The sequence below is a fragment of the Anabrus simplex genome, chromosome 5 (genome assembly GCF_040414725.1).
Source record: "Anabrus simplex isolate iqAnaSimp1 chromosome 5, ASM4041472v1, whole genome shotgun sequence".
Taxonomy (NCBI): Eukaryota; Metazoa; Arthropoda; class Insecta; order Orthoptera; family Tettigoniidae; genus Anabrus; species Anabrus simplex.
In genome coordinates, this window is record NC_090269.1 from 416,730,189 (window position 1) to 416,756,304 (window position 26,116).

The 26,116-nt window shown below is 39.0% G+C and overlaps 1 protein-coding gene across 1 annotated transcript in view; it reads right to left on the bottom strand.

Annotated features, from left to right (window-relative positions):
- Nucleotides 1-10,223: 10,223 nt before the first annotated feature.
- LOC136874584 (uncharacterized) overlaps nt 10,224-26,116 on the bottom strand; it is a 249,392-nt gene continuing 233,499 nt past the window's right edge. The window contains exons 7-11 of the mRNA XM_067148220.2: nt 20,514-21,001; nt 19,719-20,435; nt 19,494-19,649; nt 11,992-12,046; nt 10,224-10,461 (exon numbers count right to left, since the gene is read on the bottom strand). Coding sequence (XP_067004321.2) covers nt 10,224-10,461; nt 11,992-12,046; nt 19,494-19,649; nt 19,719-20,435; nt 20,514-21,001 — 1,654 coding nt within the window. The remainder of the gene's footprint in view (nt 10,462-11,991; nt 12,047-19,493; nt 19,650-19,718; nt 20,436-20,513; nt 21,002-26,116) is intronic.

Genomic DNA, 26,116 nt, shown 5'->3' on the forward strand with positions numbered 1-26,116 from the left:
TGCCAGTATGTGTATAATTTTTTTTTTATGCTGTCTTTTGTCAACCAATCGAGTTGTATGTAGGCAACCCTAATGATAATGGTTATCAGACTCCCCTTGATTTGATATTCAACAAGAACTGATGATGACTCCAAGGGAGATGAAACCGGTCCTTCGCCCAATAAATTTAATATATTTTACAATGTGTTGAATGGTGGAACATCCCTCAAACTCTATTATATTAGTTATACGTCAACACGAAAATGAAAATTATAACCTACGATGGAAGACATTATCAAGTGTGTTGGTGACATAATTGGAAGGAGGTCCATTCAAGAGGGCAAAGAAGGGTGAAAACGTCTAGATGAGTTTCATATAGTTTGTAGTTCAAAAGAGATTTCATTTTATGGAGGAATTTAGCTTCATCTTTTATACAAATCTTCTCGGTTTTGAGTTGGGTTGCACAAGTTTTAGCTGTATTCCTATGGGTTTCCTTGGTGAATTTTAAAAATTTAGGAGTTAAATTATTGATCAAGAATTAACCTTTAATTTTAGGTTGCAATAAAAGTTAGCCTTTTTTTTTTTTTTCCTATTTCCATTACAAGATGAACATGGCTATCAAAGGGTAAAGAAAGGTGGATTTTTCTCTACCCTTTGATAGTAATCAGTTGTCAATATGGACCATAATAAAATTCGTAACTTACAAGATAAACATGTTCATGAACATGTAATTCATTGAAGATAGACAGTTATGTTATAATTTGCGATTTCGTCCTTGTTTTAGAGTGGCATATAGAACTTACAGACTGAGAGTTTTTCAACCTTGCTACAACCTCGTATTGTTCTAGAATCATCATGTCTCACTTAGTTTTTATATATTCTTTGCCACTGGTTTTCATGATACTCTTTCAACATCAATTCATGTAGCTTTTAATATTTTGTTTCTCTGAAGATGGCTCAAAATGAGCCAAAACATGTTTGATTAAAAGTCACTCCATCAAAAAATGGATACATGTATTGAACAAGACACGTAATAAATCTTTTCTTTTGTAAAGTGAAAACCGTCAATATGGAATGATACTAATATCTTGTAATAAGTAATGATAATTTATAAAAAAGTAAATTTGTGTCCTCGTCTCGAGGTAGTGAGCTCTTTTCCGGCACACCCCCAATGGAGGTGAGTTGCAAGTACCCTTTTTTAACCACATAACAGCCCTCATACCAGTCTTATTTCTGGCAGCACCAGGAATTGAACCCAGACCCCAGAGGACGGTAGCTATTGAGCTCGGTAACTGTTATGTTAGGGAGGTGGAAATAATAATAGTTGGTGACTTTACGCATTTATATTATTAATATTGTCATGTGTTTATGAGGGGAATGGCCCAACATTTTGGTGTGCTGTTCGAGTCATGGTTGTGCCACGAACAGAAAAGGGCTGCAGAACATTGATTTAGAACATCTACATTATGGTTTATAGGTGAAATACTGAACTTAGTAGGCCTATTCCTTTAAACTGGCAAAACTGTATTAGTCCTGGTAAACAATTGGTATGCTGCAGCAAGTTTTTATGAGTATGCCTAATTTAGAAAAAAATAATATACTCTATTTCACCCATAAAAAACCAGACAAATTTTTTTGGCTTGGCGGCAATTGTTGATTAAATGGACAAACTAACCAGTCTATTTTCTAGCTTGCAGTTATGTTTACTGCATCATCACTCAATTAATATGCCATAGCATACTCATCATGGTATTTTGTTGCCAAAGAAAATAGAACAGCTTTTACCAATAGGTCAAAATAACAATCTGCATTAAACTTCACGTATGGTAGCCATGATCGTTAAGGCACCAAGTCTGTAGGGTCTGACCCCGTGGTTAGCCAGTTCGAGTCCAGTTGGTCGAAAAATATTTCACCATCAGAATGTTGGTTGGCAGGGTAGACGAGGGGGTGGTATAGAATATCTAATCACAAGATTGCACGACAAAAGCCTGGATTAAATTCCATACCTCTCCACAGAGCTCATATGGAGTGAGGGCATATGATGCTGTTGATGGCGATTTGTCCATCAGATGGAGATGATAAGCCTTGAACAGACCACTTGATGCTATACGATAGGAGTAGGCTTTGTGCCAGCACGGGGTTTTCACACTCTCCCTTTCTATTATCATATATCATGCAATTTATTTAATCTCGTTAACTTCTCTGATGTGGTTGACATTGGGAAGGGTATCCGGTCGTAAAAACTCGCTACGAAGATTCATCTCACTGCATACCTGAGCCCGTAGAGAAATGTGATAAGGGTTGGACATACAGTACATTAATCTGCACTATTCAAGGATAGTAATGTCAATAAAAAATAATTAAAAACATAAAACCTATTAAATGGTTAAATACAAACACTTTATTAGTAAAATATAAAAATCACAATATGAAATTACAAAAAATATAATTACAATACATTATAGCTCAAAAATATTGAATATAAAATGTAGCAGATATAAACAAATACTGTAAATAACACATTTGATAACACTGTATATATTGTCAGGAACAAGTGGACTTTTGTAACGACCACTGGAAGACTTCAATTATCATATATTTATGTTTTAATTCTCCCTCATTTTGCAACAAATTTATGATCATATTATTGTCTTAATAAAGAGGCAGAAATCTGCAGAGAATGGACGGAAATATATATTAGGTATCTTAACAGAAATGAGTTGAAAATTACTGGTTTTCACTGGATTTCTAGCCAAGAGTAACTCGTTCTATACAATGATTGTGTGCAACAGCCTCATACTTACATTAGCTTATATATTAGGCTACTAAATATGGACAAAAGCAAAATACAGGTATCAAAATTAAGCTGATTACATAAAAATACATATTATACAAATTATGGTCAGAATATCACAGTTTCTTCTGATAAAGGCTAGACAAGAAAATTAGCTCTTATTAACAATAGTAAAAGAAAACAATGTTCTTGACAGATAAATGTTTAAAAGCACAGTCAACCAACTGTGTATAAACTGGACAGCCATTTGCAAATATACGTTGTATTATTCACAGTGAGTCTCTCCGCTATGGCAAAAGGTACAGGGGCGATTTGGAAGGACATAAGGAAGATACAAAGCCAAAATGTATAGTCCAATTCGCTATGTTTCTTTACAACCTTACACTGCTAAGACCGCAATTGAACATTCAGGTCTGCATCTAAAGTGATGTAAACTTGATCCTCATATTCCTAGAAAGGGTGCAACTTTTTTCAGACACACCTCGAATGGAGGTGAGCTGCGTGGACCATTTTAATCGCATACAAGCTCTCCTGCCATTCTTAAATCTGAACTGAACTCAAGCCTCCCAGGATAGCAGCTAATAGCTAAACCGTTATGTTAGAGAGGCAGACAAGCCTGCACCTAATGGATGCCAGAGCAACTATGAGTCATTAAAAATACTTATAACTAGAGCCCGGAAGTTAGGCAAAATGCCTTTTTTTTATCTGACTGGATATACAGTAGAGTCTCGATTATCCGACGTAAACAGGACCTGGAGTATGTCGGATCACCGAAAATGTCGGATAATACAGAATAATTTTGAAAATGAACTGAAACAAATAGGAAGGCTAAAATAATGACATGTTTTACGGTGCTCTACTTAATGAATTACCAATTCAATTGTACAGTACATGCAATATTAAACGAAAACATTCCAGATGTTTTACGAAAAGAAACTTTTCTCCACAGATATTAAGCTACATAATACCGTACCGTTTCTGCCACTGATCACGCCACCCAGCACTGGCAGGAAAATTAGGGTCCCCTTCATTAAACTACTTCTGGAAATACACAGCCTTTTCCTGCAGAATGGTGCCAGATATTGGCAGGCCCTTTTCCCGGTGTTCAGATACCAAAGAAATAGTGCTTCACTTACTTTTTCGTACTGACATTTTTCATTGTTTTTCTCTGCTCTGGTACAGCACAACTTTTCAATTTCTTCCCTCTGTTCTTTCCAGTCTCCCACTGTAACACGTCCAACACCATAATCTGAAGCCACATTTTGAAGAATTTCCCCTTCGTCCAGTCTCTTTAATGCACTCAATTTGTGTTCCATAGAAACAATCACTTTCTTCCATTTACTCGCTATACTCACAGAGGATATGAAAACTATAACATCCGCACCCAACCAATACTACAATGACTGAAGACTCACTGCACCTGTCCTTGAGAAAAACTCAGTCCTACCGCCAGCGTTCAGGCCAGTGCTTGTCCCATGGTCGCACCCTCCACAGCGGGTGTGCCTGAATTTAGTCTCCACCAAAAGTTGAAATTAAGTCTAACAGTGTCGGATAACACGGAATGTCGGATAAGCGAAGGTCGGATGAGCGAGACTCTACTGTATTGAAGAATCAGATAGAGATAAATATGTTTTTGTGCATTTAGGAAGTGTAGAGACAATTTTTATTTTGCCTTTTTTTGCCTATTTTGGTTTCCGTAGCCTATTTTAAGATTTAAAGCCTTTTGTTGCCCTTCTGATTGTTATGCAATTTTTTTCTGCAATTTACACATTTTAAAAAGCACATAATGAATTTCCATACATTGAAGACAAAAAAAGGTTGCACAAATTGAATTACATATTGCCGTCACAAATATCTATTTAGAATATTGTTCCCTGTAAATCGTTTGTTTTAAGGCATTCAAAAGCTTATTTTCTCAACCCATTCATTTAACCTCTGTAAATAGCAGAACCTTCATTAGTGAAAGGAATGCACAGGCATAATGAATACCAGGAAAGAGAGAGGATGAGGGAAGTACGCCTCTTCTCCTTCCTCACACCACTTTTGCTGTGACAATGCGTAATTACCTGGTATTCCCAATTTAAAAATAAGATAATGCAGAGGAAGAGAGGAAATCACTTCTGTCTAACCGGTCAAACATAAAAGAAGCTGTTAGTCTACTGATCAACTTGTTAAAGGCAACTCGGGTGTTCACGCTGACTTATTTATCATGCCAAAATTTTCATCGTTGCGTGGTAAATTACATGGCTATGTTTACGAATTCGGTTCGGATACACTTTCTACTGATGGAGATATACTCTTTTGCAAAATCTGTGAAAAATCTATTAATCATGAAAAAAAGTACTTTATAACTCAACATTTTGCAACAATGAAACATAAGTCTAGGTTAAATATTGTTGGCCCTAAGATCAATTTAATATCAACAGCAGTTACAACATCCAGCAGGCAATTTCAGTTTTTCCTGGATCTATGTAAAGCTTTCTTGGACTCCGGAATTCCGTTCTGGAAACTCGAAACTCGATCCCTCAGGACGTTTCTGCAGAAGTACACTAAAGAAGAAGTTCCGTTAGAATCCACATTAAGAAATACGTATTAGAATATTTCCTTTGAAGAGACCCTGCAGAGGATTCGAAGCAGAGTTGCAGAAAAGAAGATCTGGATCTCCATTGATGAAACTACGGATGCGATGGGACGTTACATGGCCAACGTCATCATTGGAACTATGGAAGCAAAACAAACTGACCTATCATCAGTATTTCTTTTGATGACAGAAGAGATGGAGAGAGCAAATGGTTCCACAGTGGCACAGTTGTTCACAAATTCATTAATGTTACTCTGGCCGGATGGAATACGGCATGGTAATGTCCTACTTTTTGTCACAGATGCGGCACCTTACATGAAAAAAGCAGCTACAGCCTTGAAAGTTCTCTTTCCTAAAATGCTCCACCTCACATGTCTAGCCCATGGACTGCACAGGACTGCTGAAGAGATAAGAAGTTTGTATCCTCACGTGGATAAGTTAGTTTCGAATACCAAGAAAATCTTGCTAAAATCACCTTCCCGAATCCGGGTTTTCAAGGACGCAGCGCCAGAGCCTTCACAGCCAGTTCTCACCGGATGGGGAACCTGGATCTCAGCAGTCATATATTACAGCAACAATTTGGACAAGATACGTGAGGTACTTCATGCCATATCAGTAGATGAAGTTGCTTCAGTTCGCGAGGTAAAAAAGTTGTTGGACCATGAAGAGCTCAGCAATGATCTGGCATTTATAACAGCACATTATAGTGTGATACCGGAAGCAATCTTGAAGTTGGAGAAAAGAGATGATTCGCTGGTATCATTTATGGCGATCTTCGAAGATGCAGTAAATCAACTGGTACAAGCACCAGGAGAAAAAGGAAGCAGTGTTCATGAAAAGTGTAAACGTGTTCTCAGTGCTAATGTGGACATTGAAAAAATGAAGAACATTTGTGATGTTCTGAAAGGTGAAAATTCTGTTTTAACTGGCATGTGTCCTTCCAAAATAGCTTGTTTCAAATTTGCACCGATCACTTCAGTGGAAGTAGAACATTCCTTTTCCATGGTGAAAAACATTCTTTCTGACAAGCATCTGTCTACGACAGTTGATACTTTGAGAAATCACCTTGTTGTTGCTTGTAACCTAGGAAAGTAAGAGCAATTATGTGATAGATTGATAATAAGGAAACGAATGAGTATTTAAAATATATATTTTCATAAATAATGAGCGAGATACCTCTTTGCTTTCACTACTAATAAATGCCTATTTCAATTACAGTACTGCCTATTTTCAGCATTTCAAGTGCCTTTTTGCCTGCCTATTTTAACCAGAAATAAATGCCTAACTTCTGGGCTCTACTTATAACATACTGTTATGTGCTCACATCTTGTCGCAGCCCTTTCTCTATGACTAAGCCAGTTCGGGGAACCTCCCAGCCTGCCTCAGGACATGTCACGGCCCTTCCTCTATTGTTCCCTTCATCTAGTTTCTCCATACGATTTCTGGAAGGTACAATGGGAATGTTCCATCTCCAGCTGAACCTTGAATAATCTAGTAGCCCATCATCGAGGTATAAATACAAAGCCGTTGCAAGCAAGGTGGTTGTTGAGTTGGAGTGACCTTGAGTAGCTGGAGCGAAGATGGTGTACGGAACGGTGTATTACCTGAGAGTACTATGCATCTGTGTATTTCTATGGACTGAGGATCGCCATGACTCAGTGAGGGAAGCAGCTATCGTGAGTGTAATTGGAACAGCGCTAATGGTCATTTTGTGAGTACTGCCCTGCTGTTTAGCACTGTTGAGCTGTTACTGTTTAACTGTTCACTAAATGTGACCGTGTAAATCTCGGGAGTCGAACCAAGGAACAGTCATCGTGTGTTGCATAGCCAGTGACACTGTGTTCAAACCCAGTGGTCTTTCCACAGTTGCTGTATGGGGCGGCCAGACTCGGAGAAGCGAAAGTAAGGATTATTGCCGAGCCCAGGTAATAGCAATAGGCCGGACTGCCGGCTGAGTAAAAAGAAGAGAGCCATTCGTGGCTGAACAGGAGAGAGAGAGAGAGAGAGAGAGAGAGAGAGAGAGTGAGTGCGAGTGTGAGTGTGTGTGCGCGTGTGTGCATATGTTGGATCATCCTGAAATAAATTAGAGTAATATAGAGTAATAAAAAAGATGCTGCTTTGTTCCTAACAATACATAATTTATGATGTCTGAAGTCATTTCTTTTCAGTTTTGATTTAGGTTCTTCAAAGTCGACAAACTTGACCATCATCATCATCATCATCATGAAACTTGACCATATCGGTCCTTAATTGGTCCGTATTGACTCGTAATAACGATAATATACAACAGGTGATTGTTTGGTCCGCCTTATTTGAATAATTTATATTAATAATTTATATTAATAATAATATATTGACAGGGCGGACCAAACAATCACCCGTTGTACATCTGAATTTACACATAAACGTTTATAAATTTCTAAATGGTGATTTGATAGAATCTGATGATGTTCTTTCAAGAATGAAACATGGCCTTCTATTTTAATTAAGTTGTTTCTTTTCCAGGTATGATTCTGTTAGCACGTTTTCTTTTTCACGTAGTTGATAAATTTTATTCAAAAATTAGTTTTGGCAGACTGAAGAGGCTAACAGTTATAGTGGGTATGTAAGAAATGTTTACGTAATGCAATCTGCTGGCTAACTGTTCAGTGAGCTTTGTGTAACAGGGTTTACGCTGAGCCGTGTAAGAAACATCACAGCAGTTGGTCCAAGTGACTTCCACCAGCACACATGCAACCTTGCTAGAGGCAAAGCAACATTAAGTGTATTCTCCTATAACTTTGATAAACTATAATTAACGAAGAGTAGTAGTGTACTGGAATATACTTCTTGGAATATACTTTCTTGGTGGCCTTAATTAACGTACTGGTGTGAAAATTGGAAACCACGGAAAACCATTTTCAGGGCTGCCGACAGTGGGGTTCGAACCTACTATCTTCCGAATACTGGCCGCACTTAAGCGACTGCAGCTATCGAGCTCCCTGCACTAATAATTCAGGGACACTTTAATGCTAAGATCTGGACACTTCTAAGAATCATCATTTAAGATTTTTAGTTGGATCATATTGCTTAGGTGAAAGAAATGAACGAGGAGTGCGCTTACTGGAATTCTGTGCTATCAATGATATGACTATCTGCAACACTCTCATTAAGCATCATGCAGGGCAACTTTACACGTGGATTTTGCCTGGTGACAAAGTCAGAAACCAGATTGATTTCTTACTAGTCAGATCATATTGGAGATTTTCTATCCTAGATTCAAAGACTTTTCCTGGAGCAGATTGTGGTAGCAACCATAACATGTTAGTCATGAAAATGTGTATCAAACTCCAAATCATCAAAAGGAGACATAAAGCTGAAAATTACAGGCCAGTCAGTTTGACATGCATTGTATGTAAGCTTTGGGAAAGCATTCTTTCTGATTATATTAGACATGTTTGCAAAATTAATAACTGGTTTGACAGAAGGCAGTTTGGGTTTAGGAAAGGTTATTCGACTGAAGCTCAGCTTGTAGGATTTCAGCAAGATATAGCAGATATCTTGGATTCAGGAGGCCAAATGGACAGTACTGCGATTGACCTATCTAAGGCATTTGATAGGGTAGATCATGCAAGACTACTGGCAAAAATGAGTGCAATTGGACTAGAAAAATGAGTGACTGAATGGGTGGCTATAGTTCTAGAAAATAGAACTCAGAGAATTAGAGTAGGCGAAGCTTTATCTGACCCTGTAATAATTAAGAGGGGAATTCCTCAAGGCAGTATTATTGGACCTTTATGTTTTCTTATATATATCAATGATATGTGTAAAGAAGTGGAATCAGAGATAAGGCTGTTTGCAGATGATGTTATTCTGTACAGAGTGAGCGGCTGCAGGGTGACCTCGATAGTGTTGTGAGATGGACGGTGGGTAATGGTATGATGATAAACGGGGTTAAAAGTCAGGTTGTGAGTTTCACAAATAGGAAAAGTCCTCGCAGTTTTATTTACTGCATTGATGAGGTGAAAGTTCCTTTTGGGGATCATTGTAAGTACCTAGGTGTTAATATAAGAAAAGACCTTCATTGGGGTAATCACATAAATATGATTGTTAATAAAGGATACAGGTCTCTGCACATGGTTATGAGGGTATTTAGGGGTTGTAGTAAGGATGTAAAGGAGAGGGCATATAAGTCTCTGGTAAGACCCCAACTAGAGTATGGTTCCAGTGTATGGGACCCTCACCAGGATTACTTGATTCAAGAACTGGAAAAAATCCAATGAAAAGCAGCTCGATTTGTTCTGGCTGATTTCCGACAAAGGAGTAGCGTTACAAAAATGTTGCAAAGTTTGGGCTGGGAAGATTTGGGAGAAAGGAGATGAGCTGCTCGATTAAGTGGTCTAGTGTGAGACCTAAGATGAAACGCTGGTTAATAGAGCAAAACGCCTGAAAAGCCTTACATCTGATATGTTTTTGACATAAGTGGTATGTTCCGAGCTGTCAGTGGAGAGATGGCGTGGGAGGACATCAGTAGACGAATAAGTTTGAGTGGTGTCTTTAAAAGTAGGAAAGATCACAATATGAAGATAAAGTTGGAATTCAAGAGGACAAATTGGGGCAAATATTTGTTTATAGGAAGGGGAGTTAGGGATTGGAATAACTTACCAAGGGAAATGTTCAATAATTTTCCAATTTCTTTGTGATCATTTAAGGAAAAGCTAGGAAAACAACAGATAGGGAATCTGCCACCTGGGCGACTGCCTTAAATGCAGATCAGTAGCAATTGTTGTTGAGTGAGAAGATGGTAGGACTTGTGAATCGCAAATCTCTTCAAGAGTGTGGAAAGTAATAAGACCAAATTTCTTAAAATTTCATTCATATGAGTTTGAATCAGTATCTCGCACTTCGGACAGAATAAAATAAATCGTCCACCATGTAGTCCGCAAAGTTGCTGCCAACTGCAAAATAACCTTGGTTATTGCAGGTGACTGAAGAGAGGAGAACTCTAAGGAACTGCTCTACAAGAACCAAAGTGCAGGCTCCTGTGTCAGGAGATACAGCAAAATTGTAGGACAGATAGGTCACAATTCCTAACAAATAAGTGTGATGAAACAGAGCAATATGAAACCTGCAACCAAACAAGAGAACTATTGAACAAAGTCTCCAGCATCACTCAGAAGTGATGAAAATGGCATCCTCACTGGATACAAGAAAGGAGCATTGACAGATGGAAACTATATTGTGAAAAATTATACTCAGGAGGTAACAATAACGCCTAAGATGGAAGAGTACTAGAGTACCTTGAAATGGAACCTGCAATTCTGCACAGTGAAACTGAGAATGCCATTAAACTTCTGAAGAACACTAAAGTCCTGGGTATTGACGATATTATAGAAAGATCATTAAAGAGATGGCAGAGGATGCCATAAACATGATTCATTCATTGCCAAACATTTGGACATCCGTTTTCAATCCACTGCAGAAGAAAAGCTCAGTCACAGCTGTATCACACTAGTGCACTGATATCACAAGCCTGTAAAATCCTCTTATACATCATAAAGCAATGCCAAAAACCTTACATACCTCAGATGTCCCAGGAACAAGCCGGTTTGTCTCAGGTAAAGTGAGGAAATTCACAACCTGAGGCAAATAATAGAAAAGGCTTGATTTACTTCCTTGACTACGAAAAAGACCTTTGACTGCATTACTTGGGAAAAGTAGAGGCACATGTTAGATAAATTTGGTGTCTCATCACATCTTATATCACTAGCAAAAGGTCTGTATGACTACAATACTGCAAATACAAAGGTAGATGATGAAATCTCAGAACACTCCAGTGTGTTCTGAGAAGTCAGACAAGGCTACATCTTGTCCCCTCAACTTTTTAACATCTATGGCAAGTATATCATAAGGAAAGCAACTGAGGCATCTCAATTGGTGGGAGAAAAATCAACCACTTGCAGTCTGCTGATGACACCTCCCTTCTTGCAAGCAATGAGGAAGAGCTTCAAGAGTGAAGAATGTGAGTCTTGAGTGTGGACTGGAGCTCAAACTCAGCAAGTCCAAACTCCAGGCACAGCACAGGTTGAGCTCATAGGCCATTTGAAAGAGTTGGAGATAGTGCACGACTTTGCATACCTTGGGTCAAAACTATCACTGATACAGGAAGTTCAAAGAAAGAGATGAGAAAGATTTTTTATGAAATTAACTCAGATCTGGAAGAAGCCATGATCGTTAAGGCGCTGAAGTTTAAATGGTCTGACACCGAGGTTAGCCAGTTCAAGTCCCGTTGGTCGAAAAAAAATTCACCATCAGAATGTTGGCCGGCAGGGTAGGGGAGGTGGTGGTATACAATTTCTAATCACTAGATTGCGTCCCAAAAGCCTGGATTAAATTCCAAACCTCTCCACAGTGCTCATATGGAGTGAGGGCATATGATGCTGTTGATGGTGATTCGTCCGTCGGAGGGGGACGTTAAGCCTTGAGCAGACCCCTTGGTGCTATTCGACAGGAGTAGGCTATATGCTGGCACTGGGATTCACCCTCTCCCTACTATCATATATCACATCATTCATTTCATCTCATTAACTCCTCTGATGAGGTTGACGTCAGGAAGGACATCCGGTCATAAAAACCCGTCACGACAGGTTCATCTCACCTCATACCCGACCCCGTAGGGAAAACGGGACAAGGGTTGGACAAACAACTCAGATCTGGAAGAACAGAGAAATTACTATTAATACGTACAAAGAGTCATCTCGTAGAAACCCTTGTATTCTCATATGACTGCGAGACCTGGACCATAAAGGTTTTTGGACAGAAAACACATTGATGTCTTGGAAATGTGGTACTGGCATAGAATGCTACGTGCGCCTTGGACCGCAAGAATAACCAATGTATCTGTTATTCAGGGGCTGATGATTTTAAAACTCGTTTCTTCTTGCATCACTGAAACAGTACTTCAGTTCCTTGGACACTTTGCAAGACGACGTGGAGAAGTTGATCATGGAAGGGAAGACGACAGGGAAGGACTGCAACCAAATGTATAGGACAAGTGAACACTATCACTAGTTTACATTCCCAATGTGCCCTGAGAAAACTGAGGATCATCTGCGATGACAACGCTACTGCACAGATGTGACCAGCAAAGAAAAAACCAGTAGGATCACGACACTAAGAAACGAGTAGATCAATTACTAATGATGATGATGCATATATACACCACTTTCTTTCAGTGTATGCTTTTTTAATATTAACCTGATACTTGGTTTTTATACAGGACAGCACAAATAATAGCCTATGTTGGGTTCAGTTTAATTTTTGACTTACAGTTCTCACAGGAAAACAATGAGGACAAGTGGGATCTTAGCTATAAGTTGTTTTAAAAAACTCATCAGGAGGAAAAAAGTGGATTAAGACAAGGAACTGCTTTGTCACCTTTGCTCTTCATTTTTAATTTTTTTTTTTTCCTAGTGGCTTTACGTCACACCGACACAGATAGGTCTTACGCAAGGTACAGCCCTAGCATTTGCCTGGTGTGAAAATGGGAAACCAGGGAAAACCATCTTCAGGGCTGCCAACAGTGGGATTCGAACCCACTATCTCCAGGATGCAAGCTCATAGCTGCGCACCCCTAACCGCACAACCAACTCGCCCGGTTGGTCTTCATTGTAGTAATGGTCGAGATAATAACAAAAGTGGCGAGGAAAATTGGAGAAGGAAAAATGAAAGTGATGATGTTTGCAGATGACCTGTTAGTGTGGGGAGAAAAGGAAGAGGATACCCAGGAACAGTTAGATACATGGGAAGATGAGGTGGAACAATATGGACTGAAATTTAATGCCAAAAAGAATGAGATAGTGATCACAACTAGAAAGAAGGAGAGACCTACGAGAGGGATAATGCCTGGAGGGGAACAGTTTAGGAATGTAGAGAGTTTCAAGTACCTAGGAAGAAACATACAGGAAAGTGGAAGAAATGATAAGGAAGTCAAAATTGAATGTGGAAGACAAGCAGGAGTGTTCCTGAAAAGTGTCAGAAGCTTGGTTTGGAGCAACGATGTCCCTCAGGGAAGCAAAAGAGTGATGTACAGGACGCACTATGTACATATTCTGATGTATTCAGCACAAACTTGGTAATAAGGCAGAGAACCGTTACTAGGATACAGGCAAGTGAAATGAAATATCTGAGAAGCAGGATACGAGTGACATGAATGGATAAGATGAGAATGAAAAGGTCAGAGATATAGTAAAAAAAAAAAGAGCAGGATAAAGGCATCTAGACTTAGATTGTATGGACACATGAAGAACATGAGAGAGGAAATGATATCGAGGACAATGCACAAAATAGAGTTAACAAGAAAACGATCAAGAGGAAGAACAAGAGACAGGTGGATAAAAGGAGTGGAAGAGTGTGTACAGAGGAGTAGAGAAGACTGGAGAAGAGTGAGGAGGGAGAAGTGGTGGGAAGACAAGAGGAGATGGAGAGGCTAATATACCAAGCAGACCTGGCCAACAGCTGGAAACTGCGTATGATAATGGTGGTGGTGATCAGGAGGTGTGTGTGCTGAAACATAAATCTTTATGTAACTCTCTTAGTTGGTTTTCTATAGAGTTCATATCAGCAATGTTTCAAATGCTTTGTACTTCTCTCTATAAATTTTTAATACTAATCTGATACTTGGTTTCTTAAATACAGAAGGAAGAAATCAACCTTAAAAAAAAAAAAAAAAAAAAAAAGAAACTGCAGTGGACCTGGAGAGAGCCAGGAAAGGAGTACATCCCAACACACCGCTGACAGGGAGAGGCTGTCCACCTACTACTTTATTTACTTTACGTTGCACCGACACAGATAGGTCCTGTGGTGGCGATGGGATAGGACAGGGCTAGGAAAATGGGAAACCACGGAAAACAATCTTTACAGCTGCCAACACTGGGGTTCGAACCCACTATCACCCTGATGCAAGCTCACCGACCTACGTGGATAAATTTCTAGAAAATAGAACTCAGAGAATTAGAGCAGGTGAAATGTTATCTGATCCTGTAATGATTAAAAGCGGGATCCCGCAGGGCAGTATTATTGGCCCTTTATGTTTTCTCAGATATATGATATGAGTCAAGAACTGGAATCACAGATTATTTGCGGATGATGTTATACTGTAAAGTAATAAATGAGTTGCAGGATTGTGAGCAGCTGCAGAGGGACCTAGACAATATAGTGAATAATGGTATTAGGTAAACAGGATGAAAAGTCAGGTTGTAAGTTCATCAAGAGGAACAAGTCCACTGAGTTTTAATTACTGCGTTGATGGGGTGATAGAACTTCATGGGGATCGCTGCAAGTACCTAGGTGGTGTTATAAGAAATGATCTTCAGTGAGGTAATTACATTAGCAAGGTTGTTAAGAAAGGTTACGAATCTCTTCACATAGTTATGAGGGTATTTAAAGGTTCTAGTAAGGATGTAAAGGAGAGGGCGTACAAGTCTCTGGTAAGACCGCAGTTACAATATGATCCCAGTGTATGGGACCCATACCAGGACTCTTTTATACAAGAACTGGAATAGACCCAAAGAAAAGCACCACGATTTGTTCTGGGTGACTTCCGACAAAGGAGTAGTGTTACAAAAATGTTGCAAATTAGGGGCTGGGAAAACTTTATAGACTAAGTGGTATGTTCCGAGCTGTCAGAGGAGAGATGGTGTGGAAAGACATTAGTAGATGAAAAAGCTTGAGCGGAGCTTTTGAAAGTAGGAAGGATCATAATATGAAAGCAAAGTTGGAATTCAAGACAACAAAATTGGGGCAAATATTCATTTATAGAACGAGGAGTAAGGAATTGGAATAATTTATCAAGGGATAAATAAATTGATAAATTTCTAAGTTCTTTGACAACATTTAAGAAAGGGCTAGGTAAACCACAGATAGGGAATCTGCCACCTGGGTGACAGCCCTAAATTCAGATCATTGATTGATTGATTGATTGATTGATTGTTGATTGATCGATTGATCAGCAACAACACAAAAAGTCAACAGAAATGTAATCATTAGGGCCCGGATGTTTAAGACCTAAAAATAGCCCAAATAAGTAAGCAAATAAGACCTCAAATGTGACAAAATATGACGTTACAATTACAAAATATGACCCAAAAATGATCCCTATCACTGACGCATCCGTTATTACGAGCGATTAAGCGCGCGAGGATTTTTTCCGCTACCGATATTTACGTACCCCAGCGATTATGTTGCATTCAATTATCTTCGGTATCATTTTCTCGCTATAATTTTCTTGCTATGTCCACAAGCGAGTTCTCTCATTTACATTCGAAGGCGATGTCGGAGTCGGTTAGTAATACCCAACGACTGCTGTTGCCTAAAGAAAATTTGAAATGAAAGAGGATAAGTTTTCATAATAAATACGTAAATAATATGGCCGATAGCAGTTGTTAACTCGTTTAAAATAACGGCTGAAGTAAACAATGTCTTAATTTTAATGTTATATACTGAAATATCTTATTCATAAGTTAGAAGTAACAGACATGAAAGTAGCAAGAATGACTGCTGGTACTAACCGGTGGGAACAATGGCAGGAGGGTACCCGGAATGAGGATATAAAGGCTAATTTAGGACTGAACTCGATGGATGAAGCTGTACGCATAAACCGGCTTCGGTGGTGGGGTCATGTGAGGCGAATGGAGGAGGATAGGTTACCTAGGAGAATAATGGACTCTGCTATGGAGGGTAAGAGAAGTAGAGGTAGACCAAGACGATGATGGTTAGACTCGGTTTCTAACGACTTAAAGATAAGAGGTATAGAACTAAATGAGGCCACAACACTAGTTGCAAATCGAGAATTGTGGCGACGTTTAATAAATTCACAGAGGCTTGCAGACTGAATGCTGAAAGGCATAACAGTCTATAATGATAATGTATGTATGTATGTATGTACTGAAATTAAGTAAGAATGTGATACACCGCAAGATATGCCAGAGTACATCACTGATTTCAGAGGATAGTTCATATTTTCTTGCATCTAGTTAAATTTCGGAAAGGCTATTCACATGTAAATTTTTAGCAAGGATAACTCATTTCTCTACATGCATTTAAAATATGTTTTCATGACACATATACGGTTAGGTTAGGTGACGCCATTTGAAGAAGAAAACTCTGGAGTGATACCGTATTTCTTCGAATTCAAGACGATGTTTTTTTCTCAGAATCTCATGTGAAAAATCAAGGGTTGTCTTGCATTCGCGGCTTAACAGTAATGAATACCACTGGCAACTCTCGTGGTAACCACGCTGCTTCTTTTCACCCCCGCACGTACATGCAAAATTCATTGACAATAAACGACCGCCTCTTTATTATACATAGTTAGCCGTGACAATCGGTTGTACAGTGCCTGTATGTAACGTCACTGGATCTCGGGAAATAGTGAAGATAGAATGACATTCTGTTAGCCTCTACAAAAACGTTTCTCAAATCTGCAGAATGGCATCAAAACTTGCAAGCCTTCGAATTATTAGAAAGGCCAAGGCTACTCAGTGGCAGAGTTATAACGCGTCTACTGTACCTGACTCTTGGTAAAATTAAAGTTTTATCAACAGCAAGAATATTATTGTGATGGATAGTCGTAAAGACACGTAGAACAGGTATTGCCGGCAAATTTTCAACGGGTTCTCGTCGATATTATTATGCCAATTTTAAGTTAATGGTTGTTAAACACTTGGAAATGGAGAATAATTGTGGAGCCACAAGAAAATATGGCATAGGCCTAACTAAAGCCAATATTTGGCTTCAACGTGAAGACAAAGATAGCTAAAAAAATATGTACTGTACAAAAAATGCATTCAGTGGTCTGCAACAAGGACGCTTAAAAAAAGTCAAAGATGAAATTTTGAGGTATGTGCACGAAAAACGCAAGGGTGGAATGGCCTTACCATGGTGCAATAAACTTGTTCGTTGACCTTCAACGTCCACGATTAGTCCTATACATCGCTAGGCGCTGAAGTTGGCCAAACACGGCAAGCAAGACATGCATGTAGCGGTAGCCAGTTATGTCTGACGCTGAGTAAAAGTACCATAACAGTTTTATAGACAGCAAGAATATTTTCCTGATGGATCGCCGTATTGTAGAGACGCATGGAATAGACATTACTGGCAAATTTTCAACGGGTTCTCTTCGGTATTATGATGCCAATTTTAAGTTAATGGTCATTAAACCCACCGAAATAAAGAATAATTGTGCAGCCGCAAAAAAGTGCGGCATAACGAAAGCCAATGTTCGGCGTCTAAAAATGCCTACTGTACAACAAAGGCATTCATATGATTTACAAAGCACTCTTTGAGCCTGATTTAAATTTTTTGAAGGAAAAAGTGGGGTTTGTCTTGGATTTGAAACGCAAATTTTGAACAAACTTATTGCCGTTTCATACTGATTTTAGTGTGTATGGGGGTTTTCTGACTTTTATACAAAAATCGGATATACCAACAATCCACTATAGCAAGTAAATTTTCCGCTGTTGTGAATTCTCGCTATAACAGATTTCTACTGTATTTCCATTTTAAAATAAATTATTAACTGCAGATGTGATAGTGAGAAGCAGTTTTGTGAACACTAGTTCGCATTCGGTAAGTTGAAGATGATTTTGCACAGCTACAGCCGTCGTCAAACCGCTGAAATATGACCGGAATACGACGTTTCTACGAAAATAGCTCAAAATATGACCTTACGACAAAAAATAGCCAAAATATGCATTTATATCACAAATAAAAATCACTTAATTATGACAATAATCGCCTGATTTGCATCAAAATCCAATCAGGCAGGAATATAGAGACAAAGAAAAAATATGACTTTTCTTAAACATCTGAGCCCTAGTAATCATGCATACGCGAAGTGACAGGTCCATCAAGAATGGGTACTATGTGTTGATATAAGTAAGTAATGTCACAACCAGCTGGGTTCTTATTCTTTCAACTCTCTCAGTCATAGGAACTTCATGGTTACTAGCTCCATGGAAACTAATAAATAATGTTATTAGCTTTACGTCCCAATAACTACTTTTAAGATTTTTGCACTTCATGCAAATTGTGTACCTTGCACGGCAAGCAGGAGTCAACTAGGAGACAGCACACACAGCAACAAAATTACTGAACTCTCATCCATACAAGACCGTTTTGCATCTCGTATATCGAGTACACATGTAGCCTGTCAACAGCCATGCCCAAGGCCGCAGTGCAGCTGCCAGTGGGCCCGAATAAAATTATGACCCTGTGTAAGATGCCATCCAAGCATTTTTCCAACAGGGAGAGTTTATGGTAAATCCATTTCAGATTAGCCACCTTTAGCACCAGGATTCAAGCCTGAAGTATTTAAGTGCACCAATCCACTTTGGTGCACTTTCCATCGGAGTTATGGCACGGGTTGATGAGAATGGCTGAACCAGATGTAACAAGAAGAAATACACTGGGATGCACTGTTACCAATTCAATGGGTTGCATACGGAATGATCAATCACTATCATGAAGCTTCGACTTGTTTTGAATTTACAGATAAAGAATTTCTTTTGGACCAATTCTGAAACTTTGGAGGAGACAATACTTGTTTTAAAAACATGCTTCTCCTTTCCTTTAAGTTAGAGAAGTTGGATTTTGAATTTTTGACTGCATTGCACTCAGGGTTACTTGGCAATGATATTACCTTGGGTGACCCTGAGTTAGGTCTTGAATTGCAAGTATTTTGCATTTTTAAGAAATTATTCCACTGCTTTATTCTGTTCGTAACTGCAGGAGTAATGTTCTCCTTGTTAGGGGTGACTACTGGCTGATTAAGAGAAGAAAAACCTTCCGCTTCACCAAGTATATTAAACTGAGCATCCTCTAAATAGGATTCAGAGTAGATAGCAGTTAAAGATGGGTCCAATGGAGAAGAGAAAGACAGATGAGACATATCAAGAGAGTCGTTACTTAATTCAGATTTGTGTTCTGTTCGCCTTAACTCAAATTTCTCTCTCAGTAAGGAAAATTTTCTTCTTGGTCTATTTATGGGTTTTTTCTTGTCATTGCTATCCACAGATAATTTATGTGCAATATTTTCTAGAGGACTAATTTGTGATTTTTCTGATAATAAAAATGGAGTAGCGTGTAAAATAATCTCAGGACTCTGGTTAGAAGTTTTGTTTAATAATCCTGAAGGGGGTGAATGGTTTGGACTAGAATTTGGTCCAGTATCTGAGGAAGGTTGAAGTTGAGATAAAAACAGGACTTCTTCGGGAGACAAGTGCGACCTACAATGGCTTGACATTAACGATCTGGGTACTGAATTGGTGAACATGGAATGATTGTGTGGAGCATTACTAGTTGGCGTTTGAGGATCTAGTTCACTACCAGCATCCACAGATGAACTGCCACAACCATCCCACAAAGGATCTGTAGAATTATAGAGATTACAGATTGAATTCCCATGTCGAATTTCATCGATGGTTGCTACCAGAGTGCTAGCAGAGCCATGTTTCTGCCAATGTCTAATAGAGTCTGCTGTATCAGTGCTCGATTCTTCCAACTCTTCCATGATAGTATCAAGGGTTGTAAGAGGAAACAAAGTTCCATGCTGATCTATTACATACGGCCGTGCAATGAACACATGTTGATCGATATCAGGTTCTGCAACAAATTCAGCCAGAGGGCGAATAGTTTCACAATCTGCCAAATCATCAACAAGTGTGTCCAGATAGTCATCTTGTCGAGAACGTTGTATGCGAGGACGTCTACAGGGTATGGGTGGTGGCGACACAGCAAGAGATACAGGCTCGCCGCTACCAGCAGAATGCTCCGACGAGGCCGACGTCAAGGTCGTTGCCGTACTAGTGAGGGTATCTCGTCGTCTATCTCGTACAACACTGTCGTCATGAAGCCAAGTCTCTATATCGGAGTAAGCACGCCAAGAACGAAGTCCCCACGCCTCACGAGCAATATTTACAGCACACATATTCTCATAATCATGAGCAGAAAGCACTTCACTAGGAACAGACAAAACTTCACTGGGACTTTCATCACTACCCATCAATCTTAACGCATTCTGTTTCAAAGCACTAGACTCTTCTGCTTCAGCCCCCTCAATCTGCTCCTTAGTCAAACCAACCGAGACAAACACACCTCCATCCTCTTCTGATTTAACAATACCCTCATCTTTGGAATACTCAATGTCTTTGGAATTGGCTTCAATAGAATCATCATCCTTGCCAACAACGTCCAATTCCAGTTCTATACCTATAGATGAACATATACCTCTACGCTTTTGCCATCTTACATCTTCGTTACAGTCCACTTCACCATTAGAACCCATATCTCCACTCAATTCTAATTCCATAGCAGGTTCCAAGGAACAAATTCCTCGACGCTTTTGTTTCCTAGCATCATTTTCAATATCCTTGACTTCAGAAATTTCCATCTCTTTAATATCACCATCTAATTCAATCTCCAACTCCTGAGGAGAACAAATACCACGGCGTTTTTGTTTCCTAATATCCTCACTCATTTCTCTTTTTCTCTCTAAGGAATCAGAAGGTATTGAGGACTGGCAAGAAGACCAATGAGTGAGCAGCAGTTTCTTATCAGTGCACATGTCATCTGTGTGTGGTAAATCCTCTTGACATGGAGCATCATTTATTCTGTAACAAACAAGGGAAGTAATTTAATTCATACACTATTTATTTATATATATATATATATATTACAATTTATTGAATGGATGAGGTTAAAAAGGAAACAATTCCATAGTTTGGTCAAAATTAATTGAGATAGTTATTTCAATTCTGAAGTGAAACTGTATCCAATAATGGAAAGAAGGTCAACAATCCTATACTGCTAAAGCAACTACAAGCACTCAGAAGTTTTGATTGCATTGGAGAAAGAAAATATTCCTGGAATGCATTTGAGGTGAAGGCTATACCAAATCAGGAGGTAACCAACTTTAAGGAGTGGTGGTCTGCATTCCTCATAGAAGGTTTGGAAAACAAACTAAACTTCCATATTACTACTACTGCTATTTGCTTTACGTCCCACTAACTACTGTTCCGGTCTTCGGAGACGCCGAGGTGCCGGAATTTAGTCCCGCAGGAGTTCTTTTACGTGCCAGTAAATCTACCGACACGAGGCTGACGTATTTGAGCACCTTCAAATACCACCGGACTGAGCCAGGATCGAACCTGCCAAGTTGGGGTCAGAAGGCCAGCGCCTCAACCGTCTGAGCCACTCAGCCCGGCAAACTTCCATATTAATAGATACAAAATGTTTACTTACTAGGAAGAACAGAGGGTTATGCAACTGGTCGTGACAGTTTAACTAGTGGTGTGTTTAAGCTTAAGCTGTACAAGGGTGGTGAGCTTAACCTCCCTACTGTCAGAAGGTACAAAGGGAAGGTTCTCATAAAGAAGATAAAGCTTGATGATGATGATGCTTGTTGTTTTAAGGGGCCTAACATCGAAGGTCATCGGCCCCAAGATGTTGCTAAAATAATTCATTATCTTCCTGATGATTACAAGGAGTTCTTATTGTGGCCACCTTCTAATGAGAACGAGGAAACTGATTACTATTTCAAACTTTTTGTATGATGGTTTTTGATATGTAGACATGGTTTTTTTTTTACACTAAATGGAATTTTGTAAGTTTACATAAGACAAGAAAAATAATTCATATTTTCATTATAAGCCACATACTTTTGAATAAACACTGTAATACTTTTGTACAATATTGATTTCTATTTTAGCAATGCTTTTCATTTCACTTAAAGAAAGGGAAGATTCCAACATTTCTTGTTCCCTTTAATACAGAATACTAGCAGATGTACCCGTGCTTCGCTATGGGGTTCTCAGAAAGACTGACTTTGTGGTTTTCCTAACCTGAAATCAACATGGGTCATTACAAAAACGTATGAATGTAGCGATTAAAAGCAATATTATATAAAATACTCGATCAAATTGAAAGCCGCACGTTTTATCACTTTTAACGAACAGTGCTGCGGTTAGATTGCGGTGCCAATCTAATAGTCCAAAGTTCCAGAGCTGGGATGATCAGGCCGCAGATTGCCATGAACACTCATCTGCCATTATTCCACTAAATATGCACACTGTTCATTCCAATCAGTGCCTCAGAGTAGGGATTGAATAGCCCGAATGCTATGATGATCCAGTGTGTTACGTACCAGTAGTATCAGAAAATTTATAAACCAGGGGAATGGCATGCTAAAGAATAAAGTTATCTAACTCCCCAGCTACTTCCCATCAATATTCAGACAGGCTGTTACACTCTATACGACTGGGCAAGTTGACCGTGTGGTTAGCGGTGCGCAGCTGTGAGCTTGCATCCGAGAGATAGTGGATTCGAACCCCATTGTCGGCAGCGCTGAAGATGGTATTCCGTGGTTTCCCACTTTCACACCAGTCAAGTGCTGGGCCTGTACCTTAATTAAGGCCTAAGGCACTCCTAGCCCTTTTCTATCCCATCGTCACCATGAAACCTATCTATGTCGGTGCAACGTAAATCAAATAAAAAATACTCTGTACGCAGCAGTAATCCTATCTACCGGAGATGAGGGGCAACAGAAGACACAAAGCACATCACGACAAACAATGGTCAATGTAATGTTATTGTTGATCAATGTTATGAACTTTCTATATTGTAGGCCTTCACATTTAGTTTTCTTTCGACTCTGTGATTTGTAAAATATTTTATACCATAAACTGTAATTTCTTATTCTCCGACTTTACATACCGATTTTCATTAAATACTGTTTACCCATTTTCTCGTTACTCGGCGCTGATATGGACTTAGTAACAAAAATCCAAATTCATGAATATCTTTGTGATCATAGCCAGTACGGTAACAATGTATAAGACATGAATAATAGGAAATTTAATATTATATAACCTTAGTTATGTAGCATTCATCGATTACACCTCTAATAAGAAATATTTGAGAATTACATTTTAGGCTTTCCCCTAAACTACCATTTCACTCAGTGTGAATAAAATAATTTACAGCCTAGACTATAGCGACTTATTTCCTGACTTTGCATACCGACTTTCATCAAGATAGGACTACTAATAACAACAATATTTGAGAATTAAATTTTAGGCCTTCCCCTAAACTACCATTTTTCTTAGCGTGAATACAATTATTGATAGCCTAGATTGTAGCAACTTATTCCCCAACTTTGCATACCCATTTTCTTTAAAATACAACCACTAATAACATAAATAGTTGAGAATTCAATTTTAGGCCTTCCCCTAAACTACCATTTCATTCAGCGTGAGTAAAATGATTTATAGCCTAGATTATAGAGGCTCATCCCCCGACTTCACACACCGATTTTCATTAGACCACTAATAACATAAATAGTTGAGAATTCAATTTTAGGCCTTCCCCTAAACTACCATTTCACTCAGCGTGAGCAAAATGATTTATAGCCTAGATTGTAGAGGCTCATCCCCTGACTTCACATACCAATTTTCATTGAATTCTCTTCAACCGTTTTCTCGTGATGCATGTACATATATACAGACAGACAGACAGACAGACAGACAGACAGACAGACAGACAGACAGACAGACAGACACAGACAGACAGACAGACAGACAGACAGACAGACAGACAGACAGAAATTACGGAAAAGTAAAAAGTGCATTTTCTTGTTACTATGGACATGACCGATACAGAAATACCATTATTTTCAAATTCTGAGCAATGTACAGACAAAACTCTTATTTTATATATATAGATTAGGACAGAATTTAAAAATTACCCTTTTAGCAAAGGTTCTTTAGATTAACTTTGTAATTGTTAGTTTTACCTTTGACTATTAGTTTAAAAATTAACAGTTACTTTCAGTTTGCTGAAAGAAATGTTAAATGGAATATTTTTCTCCTCAATTTCACCCATGCAATTCTACGAAACAAAAGGAATAAATAAGTGAAAAAGCATGTAATATTTAAGAAAATAGAAACACACACTTCCCACACTTGTGAAACATGTTAGTGTGAGAAAGAGGAGACAATGATAAACACAAAAACAAAGACAATCTCCATATCTTCATACACTCTTTTCTTCTCAGCAATCCTAGTTCTTTTACAGTGCACCAGGGAATATTCTCCTCAGCAAGCCTAGCTAGGGTCTGTTGTTAGAGACAGCATTAACCAGCACCCAGGCTGGGTCACTGGTACAGCCTTGAATGCAAAGGGTAGATAATTCTGGGGAGGTTAATGAACATTGCAGCGATCATGTCTTTATACAAAATACAGGTGATAATGTTTCCTATTGAAGAGAGAGCATTTTTGGTGGTGGAACACGTTCTTTTCGTGAAGATGATCAGTTTACAGAAAATGTGAAACTTAAATCGGGTAAGCATTTTCATAACTCCAAGTGTCCAAATGGCGATACTGTATGTGATTTGATATGTAAATTCTGTACACCTGCTTTAGTTCACGATGTACCAAGAAGAGATAGGTCTACAATTTTAAAGGATAAGAAACTACAGGGACAGTCAGAATTTTTCGGACATAATAATCTATACATGTAATACCCCTGTTATTAAAGAAAGAACAGGTAATAAATTTGAAATTACTAAAGTATGAATTTAATGCACTTAGTAATACTGTAAAAATCCAATTACAATTTGTAGATTAGTTTACAAAGTAATAATACATTTCACTTATTTGAGATACGAAAATTTGTTGAACAATATTTTTCGGACAGGAGATGTCTAGCTACTCAAGGCATGCTTTGCACTTGTTAAGCCCTGTGCAGGCAGGTCCCAGTCAGTGCCTTCCTCCTGCACACCACAGATGCAACGATTCATGAGTGAAATGTGACGCAGAGGAAAGTTTTTTTTTTTTTACGTCGCACCAACACGGATAGGTCTTATGGCGACGATGGGACAGGGAAGAGCTAGGAGTTGGAAGGAAGCGGCCGTGGCCTTAATTAAGGTACAGCCCCAGCATTTGCCTGGTGTGAAAATGGGAAACCACGGAAAACCATCTTCAGGGCTGCCGACAGTGGGGTTCGAACCTACTATCTCCCGAATACTGGATACTGGCCGCACTTAAGCGACTGCAGCTATCGAGCTCGGTCGCAGAGGAAAGAACAGTACATTTGATTAAAGGCAATTACTAATATTCCATCATGAAAAAAGGAAAACGTGTCGACAAATCGCAGATTTGCTGAACATTAAGAAAAATACTGTTAATGACCGATACAGATTTCAAGACAGAATTGAAAATTTGCCACAGATAGGTTGCCTGCGGCTCCTTAGTACGAGAGAAGGGAGGGCAGTATAAAGAAAAGTGAAAAGAAATCCACATCTTACTGCCACCACTATTGCTGCTGCAGCTGATTTTTTTTTTTTTTGCTAGTTGCTTTACGTCGCACCGACACAGATAGGTCTTATGGTGACGATGGGACAGGGAAGGGCTAGGAATGGGAAGGAAGCGGCCGTGGCCTTAATTAAGGTACAGCCCCAGCATTTGCCTGGTGTGAAAATGGGAAACCACGGAAAACCATTTTCAGGGCTGTCGACAGTGGGGTTCGAACTTACTATCTCCCGAATACTGGATACTGGCCGCACTTAAGCGACTGCAGCTATCGAGCTCGGTGCTGCAGCTGAAAGCAAGTCTGGAAAGAATATCAGTGCAAGTACAATCTGGAGGCTGTCATAAAGATGTGATCATCACGGCCCAACTGCAAGAAGGAAGCCCTGTATCAATGAGATAAATAGGATCAAAAGACAACGA